The sequence below is a fragment of the Oryza brachyantha genome, chromosome 8 (assembly GCF_000231095.2).
Source record: "Oryza brachyantha chromosome 8, ObraRS2, whole genome shotgun sequence".
Taxonomy (NCBI): domain Eukaryota; kingdom Viridiplantae; phylum Streptophyta; class Magnoliopsida; order Poales; family Poaceae; genus Oryza; species Oryza brachyantha.
In genome coordinates this window covers 3,788,252-3,805,004 of record NC_023170.2, presented here as the reverse complement: position 1 = coordinate 3,805,004, position 16,753 = coordinate 3,788,252, and the positions used below count along the sequence as shown (strand labels likewise).

The 16,753-nt window shown below is 38.3% G+C and overlaps 2 protein-coding genes across 3 annotated transcripts; one reads left to right on the top strand and one right to left on the bottom strand.

Moving 5' to 3' along the window:
* Nucleotides 1–7,530: 7,530 nt before the first annotated feature.
* Nucleotides 7,531–10,615, top strand: LOC102716615 (NAC domain-containing protein 21/22-like). The gene is made up of 3 exons (XM_006659145.2): nucleotides 7,531–7,786; nucleotides 8,644–8,915; nucleotides 9,921–10,615. The coding sequence occupies exons 1-3, from the start codon at nucleotides 7,585–7,587 to the stop codon at nucleotides 10,317–10,319; spliced, it is 873 nt and encodes a 290-aa protein (XP_006659208.1). The 5' UTR covers nucleotides 7,531–7,584; the 3' UTR covers nucleotides 10,320–10,615.
* A 2,224-nt stretch (nucleotides 10,616–12,839) lies between these two features.
* On the bottom strand, nucleotides 12,840–15,945 carry LOC102716337 (cold-responsive protein kinase 1-like). 2 transcript variants are annotated; one of them, XM_006659144.3, is made up of 7 exons: nucleotides 15,750–15,945; nucleotides 14,504–14,602; nucleotides 14,293–14,399; nucleotides 13,991–14,201; nucleotides 13,664–13,901; nucleotides 13,430–13,580; nucleotides 12,840–13,323 (listed from the first exon to the last, which is right to left on the bottom strand). In XM_006659144.3, exons 2-7 carry the CDS (start codon nucleotides 14,562–14,564, stop codon nucleotides 12,976–12,978), a joined length of 1,116 nt encoding a protein of 371 aa, XP_006659207.1. In that variant the 5' UTR covers nucleotides 14,565–14,602; nucleotides 15,750–15,945; the 3' UTR covers nucleotides 12,840–12,975. The 2 variants fall into 2 exon arrangements, with proteins under 2 accessions (XP_006659207.1, XP_040382802.1); XM_040526868.1 differs by having other exon boundaries at nucleotides 15,829–15,945.
* Nucleotides 15,946–16,753: the final 808 nt, after the last annotated feature.

Sequence of the window (16,753 nt, the reverse complement as noted above, 5' to 3'; positions counted from 1 at the left end):
CAACATTCAGACAAGATATTTGTCATGTCAAGATCTGCCCACTGTTCATGCAAACATCCGTACGTCTCACCCTCGAAGTTTTTTTTTTTGCAGCATCGAAAGGGAAAGAATTTAAGATGATATCACCAAATTAGTTAGCTTAATTAAATCAATTTCCCTTGATCTACTTGCTACTAACAAAGTGAAATGATCATATGCAGATGTCAGCCGAAAGTGACACTCCAGTACATATCCATTATTCCCATTTAATCTCATACTTTGAGAGAATCATATATGTATATGTACATGTACACAAATTAAGTATGTAAAGCATCAAGCTCAAGTGGAATTGTCCTGACAACGACGCCAACAGCAACTAGGCATGCATGCAGGGCACCTAATCATCAGAAGCCCCAACAAACAATTTGTTTGCATGTTTTTCCCCTCATCTTCATGCATGCATTGTGTAGTGATAATCGTATAGGTAAACTAAGAGCAATTTATCATCGTTAAAAAATATCAAAAGTTCGTATGGTATTTTCTAGCGTCAAATTTAATATATCAAGGTATTTTCTTAGTGATAGTAAAAATTATCCAAAAATTAAAGCCGGTGAAATCAGGGTATATACACACACGTACCATCCTTAACTGAAGATCCGTAATTAAGAAAACACCTCTAATATTACGAGGTATTAGAATTTTATGCTTAGTAGCTCTATCTACTTTCTTTCTAAAATTTCTCCTAGCTTATTAACTCCCAAGTTACCTCTATCCAGTAGTCAGCTTGACATATCAAAATCTGTTTGGTCAATCTTTATAAGATTTCATCGTTAACATGCATGTATATGTATGTAGACATATTTTTTTTGTGAGAAATATACAGAATATCCGCGTGTCTTTACATCAAGATTAAGTCATAATTGTTGACACATTTGCAAACAAAAAATACTTTATAAATATAACTTTTATATACATGCTCCTAGTGATCTAAAAACAAGGCTAAAAAATAAACTATGTTGATCCCCCTCCCCCAAAACAACTCCAAATTTAATATTTAAAATTTAAATTTTAGTTTAATCATAAATATAAGCAGAAATGAAAATACGAAAAAACCGTTATGTTTAAAAGGATGCATTAGGTTTCTTTTAAACAATACTTTAATAAAAAGAGATGTGCACAGCCCACTACGTGCTTATACACGTTTAACTAGCTAGTTTGCTTAGGCCCGTATGGAGAAAATCCGAGCACGCCGATTGGTAAATGAGTCACGGTGTGGGACGCGGGTTGGACGCATATAAGTGGGGCTCTTGATAAAATTGTCTATTAGGATTTCATGTTGTGATACAAAAGCATAATTATAAGTAACTACTCCCTCCAATTTTTTTGACACCATTTGACTGTTTGTCTTATTAAAAAATTATATAATTATTGACTATTTTATTTTGATTAGATTTATTACTAAAGTAACCTTAAATATGATTTATAATTTTGTATATTTGGACAATTTTTTGAATAAGACGAAGGGTCAAACATAAATAAAAAGTCAATGGCGTCAAAAAAACCGGAGGGGATACTTTTTATCATACAAACATCACTTAATTATGTGTCATAATTATTATATTATTGTATCCTAATAGAGCAATAATTAGTTAAAGTCTTATCATAACCAAACCTAACACGTATTGTATTTTAAAAAAGGAGGGAGTATATTGTTAAAAATATTTATTTCATGAAGGTCTTTGTAACGCACTGTCCAACGAACCCAACTGGGTTGCCCCATGCTCATCGCTGAACGTAATTGCAAATTTCTATGCTAACATAATTAGAAGTAAATTTTCACAACACATCCTTAGCATAATTAGCAAAACCAACCGATCATATATCTTATCATTCATTCTAAAAATAGATGATGTGAGGGAAAAAAGAGATTCAAACAAGTCATCTATCACATCATCAAAAAACAGAACATCATATCCATAATGAAAAGAGAAACTCAAGGATATTCTTTCCCCTCCCTCCATATCTCAACATCTAATCACAAGAGGAGGCCAAAGCAATAACAACCTGAGAGGAGTTAGTTGCAAAATATTAATAAAATATATATCGATGGCGTAATATAAATGTTATGTTACAATGATAACTGATATGAATAGAGAGAATCTATTTTGGACGATGGTCATCCAAATAGTAATATGGATGATGAAATCTGAATTAGCTATCGGAAATTCTCTTAGGTTTGCTAACTACGGCTCTAAAAATTTTATGAATCAATTCGGCAACTAAAAACGCAAGAACACACCACTCGGCGTACGTACGTTAATTGCCTTTAACACATGTACATCATCACTTTAACCGTCATTAAGCTGTGGTAGTTAGACTGCGGCAAGGCCTTAATTTCCACTAGTAGATGGATGATAGATAGATAGAAAGCATCTCCATCCATCCATCCGTATCGATCCGTCTCGTCCCATCTCATCGATCGAGATCTCACATCTGTTCATCTCATAGTCTCATCTCATCTCATCTCATGTGCAAGTGCAGCCAATAATGGGAGCCAACAGGCGCTACCAGTTAGTTTCAGATAAAAGACGAGGCCCCTTTCGCCCAGTAATAATCGCCGGGAGCAGCACGGGGGGCCCCTCGACGGCGACGGGCCGGCGATGCCCCGGCCGTCGCTGCCCGATCAGGCGGCTGCGGCGGCGACACGTCGCCGGCGGCACGTGACCGGCCACGTGAAGAGACGGCCCTACGTACCGCGCTAGCTAGACTGATATCGATCGATCGGGGCCGGGGCCGGGGCCGGCCGGCGCCGGCGGCGGTTGATGACGTCGTCGCTCGCTAGCTCATGCACGAGGGACATGCTGGGCCGGCGTTCAGTCTGTCTCCCGGCCGGCCGGTGTCGCCGTCGTTTTATCTTGCGAGATAAGATGATGAGTACGTACGCTGATCGAGAAGCTGTCACTGTTGAAGATAAAGCTAAATCTTGGAAAGAAAATTAATTAATTAATTAGTAATTGATTTATGCGTGATTAGACTGCTAGTTAGTGCTGACCGGCTAATGATTCTTTTATTGGCATAAACGGAGTATCCTTTAGTACAAAAGTGGTAACTTCTACGTAGATGATTGGCGTAATTAATTATATATAGACCGCGTCCGGCTATATGCAAGTTATCCCGCGTGAAAAATATAGTAATAAATTAATTAATTATTAGTTATAAAAATTATAAAATAGATTAATATGATTTTCTATTGAAAATTTTCGTAAAAAATACACGTTTAGTAGTTCGTGGAGGTTGGTTGGTAGAGAGGAAGAAGAACGCGGCCATATTATAATATATAGCATAAGTGAAAGATTAGACAACTTAATTACATGGATTCATGATAGATAAGTTTAATTTTCTTTTACTGGAGACGGCAGTACAATTTTTCTTTGTGGTTAATTGCCTCGACCTGTCTAATTAAAAACAAAACGAGAATATATAACACTATAAAAAGAAGAATGATTCCACATGGAATACGCGTAGTATGATAGTTGTGATACCATTTTTCAAAAGAACAAGTTTGAAGTGGTATGTCATTGAATTTTTCGTGATTTTTGTGTTTTATTAATTGACGGTCAAACAACTTTTGACTCAATGGAGAGGCAAAAGGGACAAGGATATGAAAACAGTAGTTTAATGGCAAGAGCGATTATGACATTTCTCAATTGACTGAAAAATAATTAATATTAATTCAGAAATTACACCAACCATAGTAATTAAATATATTTCTGCCGTTTCATTTGGAGACAAATTTGACTATTACACAATTCAATTTTTGTCCACATATATAACTTATCTAACACCAGAAATTAAATGAATGGGTACTGGCCCACAAATTAATCACCACCCAATTTAAATTCAGCTCAATTTATATATACTCGTGGTGCGTACGTACAGTACAAAAAATTATCTCTATCAATAATTCACAACATGCATGTCTCTTTCCCCATCTTTTGCACTACTATGACGTCCAAATTAACCACGGCCGCTTACAAATTTCTGCTCAAAATACAAATATATTGATAAATATCGTTCCAAAATTCGGCCGATTGATCGAGATCGAGCGTGCATATGCATGCAGTTGGGCCAGTTGATCTGATGGCATGAGTGATAAAGAGAGGAGGCTCTAGCTTGCAGCGAACTGAACTGAACTGAACTTAACTGAATACTGATATATACGATCCAACGAGAGAGAAGACGACAACGATGAAATTCCGTATTCCGGACGGCACGGCACGCTCCCCAAATTAAACAAGCGTATACTACACAAGTACGCATACATACGCATTACTGACCCTTTTTTCATTCATTATAAGCTAAAATTTAAATTTTTAATATTAAATTTGAAGTTAATTTTAGGATTTTTCTTATCATAGTTTATTTTCTAGCATGTCGTGTAGATCGCTAAAAATACGTATGTAAAAGTTTTATTCGCAAATTACTTTTTATTTACAAATATGCTTTGTGGTTTTTTTCCTGAAAAAACCAAAAATCACTCCCTACGGATGCGAAGTATGTTTTTTTTTTCCGTTGAGGAATGTGTTGATAATAAATTTTCAGCAATGTATACATATATAAATAATTAGCTAGCTAGCATGCATTATCAGAAAACGCATATATGATGGAATTGGATGGGGGTATCACTTGTAAAGATGTATTTTTAGGCCGCTGCTAACCGCTTGCTAAGATGCTCTATTATCTTCATAGGCGATCTATTGTCTTCGAATGTCACTCCTATCTTGTTGCAGAGTATTGTATGTATATCCCAATCGTTGCCTCATATATATCTAATTTTTATTTTGTCATATCCACACCTAGAAAATAAGTATAGTTCAATTATTAAGTGCCGTTGATCATTGTTGTGTTCCAACTCCAAGCCTGAGATACTGCTAATTGTGTGTATATACACACACTTCATCATGAATCATTAGCGTCGCGTGCAAGATTTTTTTGTTTTTTGTGTGATTGCTATTAATCTTATAAATGATTACATTAACCACTGCAAATTTAAAAGTCTAATATAACATTTTTTTTAAAAAAAAACAAGCGGTTAGTAGTTCGGAATCATGCGAACAAAAAAGAGCAGAAAGCTGATGAGCCAGATAACACAGCCTTAAAGCCCTATTTGATTTAGCTTGAAATTATTATAATCTGAATTATTAGCAGTAAGCTGAAATAAACAAATATATTATTGTAATATGTTATTATAATCGAGAGCCCAGATTACTATAATCTGATAAGCTCATCCAGATGTGCTTATTTTAGATTATTGGGTGACTTTAAACCCACTGATACTTTAGAATAATAATCTATCTTTATCATTTCTTTCTACTTTAATTTATAATAATATAGCTTATAATAATCTGACTCAATAATCCAGATTACAATAATTCATAGCTAAAACAAACGGGACCTAAGTCGGCCGGCTTATGTATATTCCCTCCTGTTGATTAATCGAAGCTCTCGAATTCTCCTAAAAAATTGAGGTGTGAACACGGCATATTCATACTATTTCAACTTCCAACTTATAAATTTAGGTAGTTTTACAATCGGTGAAGATGCATGCATGTCCACGTAGGCTCCACGGACAAGAATAGGTCCGGGCAACACTACCTAATTTTGACAAGAACAGATAGCTCACTACTTCATTTTTCCTAGCTGGTGACTTTATCTTCTTCGAGTCATTTTCTTTATTTCTTAGCATATTTAGTATTCACCCTGCAGTCAATTAGTATACTTTTATGGTCATTTATATATTGGCAAGTATGAAAGTAACTAAAATATGGTTTTTATTTCATCTTAGAATATATAATATAGTAAAAAGTATAAATATTGAAAAATTGTTAATTGTTTTTAATTATTCATGCAGCTAAAAAAATAAAATGATAGTATCGATTAATTAAGAACTTGATACTTCATCTACGATTTGAATATAAAAAGAAGACGTAGCAAAAGTCGTCAAGAAGAGTCTCAAACTTGTGTGGATCAGTGGATAGATGCATGTGATCAGGATGTACAAATCAACTCCCCATGAGCTTGACAGACCAGAATATGAAAAAAAAAACTATTCAATGGGTAATCAGGAAAAAATAATTATTCAATATCTTAAATTATATGAAAATCGCATTTTAATTAGATTGGCACTTTAGTATGCCCACTTGGCCAATTATACATCACACCCTTCAACCAATTGGTTGTTTGATATATGGCTGATAAATTGTAAAAAATAAAAAATATGAGAAAAACTTTTATATTTGTGTTTCGAACTTTAAAACCCAATGTTAAAGAATTAACTGCGTGCACAAAAAAACTCATAGTCAACTTTCAAAATATAAGTTTTAAAAGAGTTGATAAGACAATGAGACCATAAGGTCATTTACAACGTATGTCTTTAAGCCGTCTGTATATTATGAAATTTGCAAAAAAAAAGCCGGCTATATATTGCGAAGAGACGGCAGGGGTGCGTGCTCCAAATGCCAAACCGATACCGCTAGCACTGTTGTACGCCGCGTCTCGTCTATTCACTAGCACCACTAATTACCTTGATTTATGTGTCAATGGATAAATTAAATGTTTTGCAAATAAATAAATAAACAGGTTATTGTACAAGCTGTCTATTTAGCTGTCTGTGTATGTTAAGTAGATAACAACCGTCTACATTGTTGTACTTGCCATAATGTAACTCTATAGTTAGACCAATCTCTCTATGGTGTTGCGACACTGACGCATATATTATTTGTAGCCAACAATTGTAATGATAATCATGAAATCTTGTGTACATATCTTTAAAGAGAAGAGGAAAAAATATGTACATATACTATGGACTATGGTTTCTCAATCACAATTGCACAACCATTAATTAGTTATGACATATTATTATTAATTACCATCATGTAAAAATAAAATGGATTGTGACATACGCACATTCCATTCTGACCTGACTAGCTACCAAAACAGCTCCAGCTCATGCATGCAAAATACTGAAACCACAAGCAATCTTGACAACCATTAGAACAGTATATTCAGCAACATCATCATATATATCATATAGGCTAATAGGCTCATACTAGCACCCCAAAAGAAATATTAATTAATCACACGAGTCCAAATCATTAACCCCTAAGCACACCCAAATTAAACCAGCAAGTTGTTGCATTATCCATGAACCTATCAGTTGCTAGCTTTGGTAGTATTACCTCCGATTTTTTTAAGCATTGGATACTCTTAGCTGTTGAATTTAAGTTCAACCGTTCTTCTCATTCGAAAATTTTATATAATTATTAATAATTTTATGTAATTAATATTTTCACTGAAAATACTTTAATTATGATTTATAGCTTTATATATCCATATAAAATTTTAAGTAAAATGAGCGACAAATGTTTGATCCAAAAGTTAACTGTGTAATTTTTTTTAAAAAAATAAAATAGAGGGAGTAGTTTGGTTGACCAGCGAGCTGTATTAATACCGCAGCCAAGCGTAGCGGTCGGACTCCACCATTAGCGCGCTCTCTCTCTCCTCTCTTCTTCTTCTTCCTCCCTTTCGTGGTGGTGGATCGAGGAGATGAGTTTCATAGGCACGGTGGAGGCGAGAATGCCGCCGGGGTTCAGGTTCCACCCGAGGGACGACGAGCTGGTGCTGGACTACCTCCTGCACAAGCTCGCCGCCGGCCGGGGAGGAGGCGGCGGAGGGGGAGGGGTGTACGGCGGCGGGGTCGCCATCGTCGACGTCGATCTCAACAAGTGCGAGCCATGGGACCTTCCAGGTGCGTACTGACTGCTGCTCGTCGGTCGCGCTCGTTAGGATTACTCTCCAATTCTGCAGTCGCGTTCTCCTTGGTGTTGGTTGGTTGATTCTTTTTTTCATGGAGATAGAAAGGAGATAAAAAGGAATATTTTTCGTGTTCGTGTTGTTGATTGATTCGTTTCGAGATAGAGATGTAGATTCCATGATTGGTATTGGTCCGTCGGTGATTATTGGTGGTGTTAGTTGCTTCATGTTCTTTGTAGGAAATGAAATTTGTGTTGGATGGATTCCCTGATTTTTCAAAGGAGATTTAGTTTTTCGTTTTAAAGAACAAAGATGGGGAAAATGTAAAAAAAAAAAAATTGGTTCTCTTTTGGACGAATTCCAATCAAGTGTAGTGGCTTCTCTGTTTACTTTTTGCTGAAAAGACTAACTTTACCAAGTTCAAAAGATGGAAAAGAGAAGTTGTAAAGATGGTATTTTTTTTCGCAGTTCAAAACAGGGGAGAACTGTAAACATGAAATCTTTCTTTCGAATTTCAATGTTTCAGAAGAGAGGCGAAAGGAAAAATGGAATCTTTTCGGATTTGAAAATAGGGGAAGACGTAAGAACTGAATCTTTCCGAAGCTGAAATTTCAAGAGCGCGTGAAAAAAACAGCAAAAATGGAATCTTTCCGGAGTTGAAAAAAGGATGGCGTCGCCCGGGTTCGAACCGGAGACCTTCAGTGTGTTAGACTGACGTGATAACCAACTATACCGCAACAAAAATTTGCTTTTAATTTTGACATATCAAAAATTTACATTACTTGATTGCTTAGTTTCTACGTGATCTTGAGCTCATCCATGGCGTCTTTACCATTGTTGTTTTGGTTGCAGAGGCGGCGTGCGTGGGAGGGAAGGAGTGGTACTTCTTCAGCCTGCGCGACCGCAAGTACGCCACCGGGCAGCGCACCAACCGCGCCACCCGCTCCGGCTACTGGAAGGCCACCGGCAAGGACCGCTCCATCACCCGCCGCGGCGGCTCCGGCGACCCCGCCGTCGGCATGCGCAAGACCCTCGTCTTCTACTGCGGCAGGGCCCCCAAGGGCCGCAAGACCGAGTGGGTCATGCACGAGTTCCGCCTCGACCCCCAGCCCCTCCACCTCAAGGTATCCATGAATCCATGATCCATTCCAGAAACTTTCTTTCTTTCATTCGGATTGTGTGGCTCCGACGAGGATCAGAGGAGCACGCCGCTCTCGTTTTTCGTTTTCGTGTTTGTTTCGTTCTCTTTTGCAAACGGCAAGAGGAGGAAGAAGACGATGATGATGAGTTTCTCTTCTTCTTTTTTTTTTCTATCTTGTTTTCTCAAAAGATGCAGGAAATAAAAAGAAAGAAAGATTGATTGGTTGGTTGGTTGCTGTTTGCTACAGTGAAATTAAATACGTGTCAAGGAATTCACTGTCAAAACTAGTAGTTTTTAGAAATGAAAATAACCTTTCTGATTGTCATGTTTCCTTAGCTCGAGTGAGCTCATCCTGCGTGTTGCCGTCACCTGCCATGGTGATCGACAAAAGACTGCATTTTTATAACAACACCGTCTCTAACTGTTTTCTGTCGCGTCGAATGATCTTGCTCGTCTTCACGCTAACGACGCTTCTCTGAACATTCTGTCCTGATTAAAACTACCTGCAAGTTGAAGTTCCCAGGGCTCTCTTCTAGTTGCATGGCCTACAAGATGTTTATTCGATTGATCCAGTTCCGAGTTGTTCAGCTGGCTCCATCAGATTAGTCAGCTAGAATAATGTCCTAAACATTCCCTCCACAAGGATTTGACTGTCTTAGAGCGGTTGTTTACTCCAAGTTGCCACTTAAAACATTCAGGTTTCTATGATTGCTAACTCCCCAAGCAACTATATAACTTGTCGACAATGATTTCTTCATGCAACTTGCTGCAGAGTTTGTTATGTTTGTTGCATCAGCATTATCCATTGTACTAATAAATTTGAAGTCCTCTTGTCCTTAAGCATTACATATGACCTGAAAACTATTTGACTGTTTAGAGAATAATGTTCAATTACAGTTGTTAGTTATTACAATGCCACCTTAGGTTATTTTCACTTAATTACCATGTTAAATTGAACATCACCTAATTACAAAAGAAAAACATACAGGAGGACTGGGTGCTATGCAGGGTGTTCTACAAGACCAGACAAACAATTCCAAGCCCATCGTCTGAAGAGCCCGGCAGATCCAATGAGCTAGACTTGCCTTCTGCGCCGTCGCTTCCGCCCATCATTGATGCCTACATCGCCTTCGATACCACACCGACGAAGACGACGACGACCGGGAGCTACGAGCAAGTGTCCTGCTTCTCCGGCCTGCCGGCATTGCCATTGAAGGGCTCAATCAGCTTTGGGGACCTGTTGGCCATGGACACCTCTGAGAAGAAGGCCATCAGGGCACTGCACAACAGCAGCAACACTGCAAAGATGGAATTCTCTCCAGATTGGGGACAGGAGAGTACTGGGCTGTCACAGATGTGGAACCCGGCCCCTCTGAACAATCTTTGATATGATCATCATGGAGGGTCTGTTGCTACTTTGTTAGTGCTAGATAGTGATTACTGAAGAATGCAGTGTGGAAATAACTTTGTAAAGAGGTGACATATTCTTTTCCTCTGCTGGAGTAGTAGCTGTGAATACATTTTCTCTATTTGATTGGGATTTGGTTAGGGGTGTGACATACACAATAGAGTAGTGGAAATGGCTTGGCATAGAATCTGTACATAGGATTGGAGAAAAGGGTTATCCCTTTCCCTTTACCTCTAGATGTATTTATCATTGAAGATGAATGAAGTTTTCAGGGACAGGCATTGTGTGGATATATAAACCATTTAGCACCTTTTCACTTTCATTTAACATTATATATGGGAACATTAGACTGTACAAACCAAGTAACCAACACTATACAATTTCAATTTTTTGAGCTTGAGCCAGGAAAAGGGCCAGTGAGACTCTGGGTGGAAACAAAACTAAAAAAAAAGAAAGTTTCATGGTCTGTGGGGTAAAAATTTTAAATTAGGCCTAAGAAAAAGAATATGGAATCTAGAATTTTACAGAATTGCAGATTACAGGTTGGTTTGGAATGTGTAACTAAACTCAAAAGATGTGCTGAGAATTGGGATTGGAAGTTTAGATTGTAACTGGAGATGAAGATTAAGGTCAAGGTAAACACCAAATAAAAAATGTTTTCTTAAATTAGATGCTGTAATTTGAAGTTTCTGGAGAAGGCAAAAACTAGGGAGGAGGGTGAAGACAAAAAGGTGACTCAAACAGAGGAGAACGGGCATATAGGGAATAATCCTCAAGTAGAAAGGGCAATCTAATTCTTAACATCATCCCTGTAATTCAGGTTCATGGCAATATCATGCTAATTCTGCAGGCAGATTTCATATGCTTCAACTGTGTTTTCCATCATATTCAAGCAGTTTGTTCTTGGGAGCGTTCTTGAGTGGTCATCATCTGTTTTGTCACCCTGCACATTTCCTTGACCTAACCTACCATGCCGATTAGCCAAGAATTTTATATGATCTCTAGCTGTGCCTGTCGCATCAAATGATCTTCTTATTCTTCAGGCTAACGATGCTTCTCCGAGCATTCTTTCCTGATAAACTACCTGCAAGTTGCTAGGGCACTAGTTGCATGACCTAGAAAAACTCTCTTCTTCCAGTTTTTTTTTTTTTGGTCCATTCTGGAGTTGTTGATCTGGATCAATCAGATTACTGAAGTAGATTAATGTCCTAAACATTCCCTCGAGAAGGATTTGACTGTCCAAGAGTATTTCTTTACACCAAATAGCGACTCAAACCATTCATGTTTCTATGGTTGTCAACTCTTCATGTAACTAATAGCTATATGCTAACAATGATTTCTTCATGTTGGTTGCGTGATTGCGTCGACATTATCCGCTGTACTGAACTACTACTGATAAGTTAATCAATTTGATGTCTTCTGATCCTTAACTCTCTAGATGTATTTATCATTGAAGATGAATAAACCATTCAGAGCTTCTCCACTTCAATTTACCATTATGTGTTGAGGATAGTATGGTGTTCAGATTCATCTCTTTTTTGAAAGGAGGGAGTATGTATAAAATATAAACAATTCAATACTGTTCCAGCCCAGAGTCCATTTTATGGGCTTGGGCCAGGAAAAAGGGAGTGGGCCTCTCCCATTTATATGGGCTTGGGCCAGGAAAAAAAGGAGTGGGCCTCTGGGTGTAAAGAAAATAAAAGGGCTACTTTGCTTGGTAAGAGATCGGGCCCAGAAAAAGAAAGTAGAATTTAGAACTTTGGAGAATTTTATATTAGAGTTTGGTTTGATCACCATTAGAATTTTAGATTTGAACTGGAGATGGAGATGGAGATTGAGATCCAGATCACAAAAAAGGTCATTTCAATTACATATTATGGATTTAAAGGTTTTGAAGAAAAGGTAAAAGGCATTGCTCTTCCCATTCACATCTGCTATCTCGGATATGCTCTGTTTTGGGGTCACATTCCTCTCAGATTGAGATCTCTGTCATCACTCCACCTCACTGACACATGGGCCCAGTGAACCTCGGGTCTAGATATCAGTGACAAAGGCATGGTGTCTTTGACTACAAAGGAACTTAATCGATCGCTGCACTGTGGAACCAGTTTTTACATGCTGTTCTTTTGCTTGCTTTTCTTTGTCAAACTACTTACCATTTGAGGTCACATTTTTGAGTTTGTCTACACTGTTTTTATTTTTTTTTCTTAATACATTACAACTGAGCAACAAAGTTGCACTTGCGCAAAAATATTGGCCAATTATGTTCACATATTAAAACACATAGAAACTACAATGGAAAGCACCAAATAATTCCCGGTGCCACAAATATTACGCACACGCAATATTTGTAAGGAGACTCTCTATAATTATATTCCAGTGCAATACACGTCATTTGTCTAGTTTACATATAATGAACGAACAAAAGAACAACAGAAAAAACAAGGCAAAATTCCTATTGGCTAAATGCCAAATTTTCACCACTGTGGCATCATCAGCCCAGAACAACTTCTCTATTTTTCTTTTGAGATAAGGAAGATCAAATTACATCTCTGGCCTCTGCATCATAACAACCTCTTTGTCTATCTAGCATAACAATTTACAATGGAATAAGTTGTTTGACACAAGGAATTTTTCATAGCGATGATCGCGTGGTTGTGTCTGACGATGTCGATGGTTCAGTGGTGACAAAGGATCTCATCAGGAGAGAGTGGGCATCGTTTGGTCTCTGCTGGTTGTTGCCCCTCAGGTCGTCTCCCAGGTCACCAACCACAGAGGGCTTGGTGATCCTTTCTGTGGAGACATCCTTCTCTCCGGTCAGCATCCCGACGATGCTGATCATGTTGGGACGGAGTTTCATTGCATCTTGAGTGCATAGAAGTCCAACCTTCAAGAAGCGGCACGCCTCCTCGACATCCACATCATTCTCTAGATCTGCATCTATGATGATATCCAAGTGACCTTGCTCATAGTGTGCCCATGTCTGCAAGAGAACCAGAAACCCTTTTACAGCTTAGTAATGTTCGGGCGTCGATGCATAAACTGTTAACGATTAGGTTCCTTTAGTATGGCATTATGTTAGAGCTTACCCTCTCGAGTAGAAATTGTTCTTCGTAAGGCAATCTAGAATTATAGTTACATCTGCCGCTAACAATTTCCAAAATCAAAACACCAAAACTGTATATATCTGACTTCTTTGTCACTTGTCCTCTGAGTGCATATTCAGGAGCTAAGTATCCTCTGTTAGAAAAATACAGTGAGGTAAAATAGAGAAAATCTATGCAGTAATTTTGAAGAAAAATCCTACAGAAGTTTAAACTTACATTGTTCCTGCAACTCGGGTGCTCACATGAGTCGCGTTTAGGGGGAGGAGCCTGGCCAGCCCAAAATCAGAAATTTTGGGGGTTAGATCCTTGTCGAGGAGAATATTGCTTGCTTTTATGTCGCGGTGTATTATGGGAGGTCGGATGTCCTCGTGAAGAAATGCAAGACCACGGGCAACACCTACTGTAATTTTGACGCGAGCTCTCCAATTGAAGTGGATGTTGCTACGGCCTGACCCTGCAATACCATGCAATGTATATGTAAGTGGTAACTGTTAAAGGATATCTTGATTAAGCAAGGACAGATTAGGTAGACCAGTATGTTACCTAGTAATGTATGTTGAAGGCTGTTGTTCTCAAGATAATTGTATACAAGGATCCTATGAGACCCTTCAGCACAGCAGCCGATTAATGTAATTAGGTTTTCATGCATTATATCGGAAATTGCTGTCAGTTCATTAATGAACTCCCGCACGCCTTGCCTTGAAGTAGCAGAGAGCACCTTTACTGCAACAATTGTCCCATCTCTGAGCCTTCCCTGATTAACCAAAATGAATTTTAAGCAAGAGAAGTCGATGTAATAATGGTTATTAGACTTTGTTGAGGTGATTAACGGCTTTGGCACTTACCCTGAATACAGAACCGAAGCCACCCTCACCGATCTTGTTCGCCCCACTAAAATCATGTGTAGCTTTTCTCAGCTCATTGTAAGAAAAAATCCTCACCGCTTTCTCTCCTGAAACCACCAGAAAGCAAATGCGAATCAAATGTATCAGAATGAGGAGCATTTTGTATGCAGACGAGACTAAAGACTAAAGAGCTAGGTAAAGACATACCCACCTTGTTCACCTTCACTAGTTTGGTTTGTGTTATTTCCAAACATAAAGCAACAAGCCATCATTGCAAATCAAACAGTGGGAGCGCCTTTCTGCTGAATTCCTGCAGAAGAAAGACATGCATCAAAACAGTTTTCTTTCAGATGAGTAACAACTAGTCAGAGTTAATTTTATAAGTAGGCATCACATTGCACAGTCATTGTTGTATAAACAATTATAAGCTTGTTTACCAGTACCACTTGACCATGAAAATACGTATAGTGGTTGACCACACAATAAGAAAGTGGTGTAAGCATTAGTAAGATAAAACTATTGTTTAATTACTAAGCTCCATACTGTATAATCAACTTGCTACATTATTAATTCACTGCATTAAAGTATGTCCAGTGGAGTACAGGCAAAAACATAATGGTGAAACCACATAAGGGCATATGAGGTCAATGCAATTCATCTCACCCAACCTACACCAATGTGAAGTGACAGACACTCCTCCACTCCACACCCTGTCTGGCAGCCAAATAAAGAGAGCAAATTTACAAATCAAGTCCAACAACTGCCACAGCTGGCGATAACCATGTCTATCTATCTCAAAGTCAAAGGGGCTTGGATCCAGTTGACAGGCACAAGGTGGGCATTCCTCCTTCAGATCCATACTGAACAAATGTGTATGTTTCTCATCAAAGAACACGTTGTACTACTAATCTGAAACCTTTATCAGACCCATATACTGAAAAAAACGTTTTTTTTTCCTGAAACGTGCATATTTTTCTTAGCTACCACTGCAAGAAGTCTTCCCATCCGTTTCAGACAATCACTCAATCAGTGGGAACACGACTGAAACGCATCTTGACATCTTGCACATCCAGCTCCAACGCATCAGTAAACATTTTCCAGAACATATGCATGAACCGAACGAGGTTCAGCAAATCGGCAAGCGAGGACAATCAGTACTCAAATTGTGCTGGTAATGCAACAACCCACAATCAAACTATGAAGACCACTTCAGACTCTCTGCGACTACCAAATCCCAGAGAAACGCAAAGCCAGAAAGGCAAAATGCAACCAAATCAAACAACCCTAACCACAACACGCCACAAATCCAGATCATCCACCCGCGGCGACAAACAGAGACCGCATTCTTCCACCGAGACGCCAAAAAAAGAATCAATCTTGAACCGAAAAAACTCAGCCTCCCGCTAAAAGCAGCAGTATGATCAATTTTTTTTTAGAAAAAAAGGCAAGAAATTTACCGCTGAATCCAAAGGCCAAGAAACCCAGCCCCCTCCCTTGTCTTCAAATCCAGACCCGCGGGCGGTGAGGAGGAATCACCTGGCGTTGCGTCTCCGTCGGCGCGCCGCGCCGCGCAGGCACAGTGCCCCTAATGCCGGTGCCGCCAGCAAGCGAGAAGAGGAAGAGGAGGAGGAGGGAAAGCTGGAGGTCGGCGAGAGAGCGTGGCAACTTTGAAGAACCAGTGGTTGACTTTTACTCCTCTCCCGGTCTCCTCTCTCTCTATGCTTTTTCTGATGATGACTTTTCTGGCAGATGGGAGCTGTCTAGGAGCAAGTTGAATAGTATAACTTACTATCGGCTCTAATTCATCTATAACTAATTTAATAGTTAATTTATACAATAATTATCTATAAAACATCAATATATGGTCTCACATATCATACACATATTTTATCTTGAAGCCCGTGTATAGACCACCTCTTTTTTTCTTTTCTCTCTTATATTTTTAAAATATTCTTATAGTTAGCTTATAGGTACTTCCCTCGCAGGAGTAGCTGAGCTGCACAGGAGTGCAATGTCTGTACTGGTCGATAAAAGATACGGAGTAAAAAAAAGATAAAGGATTATTGATAGGTAGGCAAAATGATGGATTTCTCTGTTTAATTTTTTAATAAAAATGATACCGTTTAATTATTTAGAAAATATATGCATGAAAGTAGTGGAAAAAAGATAAGGAAGAACAGATCTACTAGTGATAAAATATGGTTGGAACATGTTTTTTCATGCGGTGCCAACGTGTAATTATCACGTGGCCTAGTGCAGATCATACAAGATGGTGGACAAAATATAAATTATTCTAACGATACAAGTACATAGAAATTTTTTTATTCCATCCGTGTCTAAATATTTGACACTGTTGACATAGGTTTGACCGTTTATTCTATTCAACTTTTTAAAATATGTAAAGCTATATATATATGCATTAAAATATATTTAACAACAAATAAAATGATATAAAAATAAT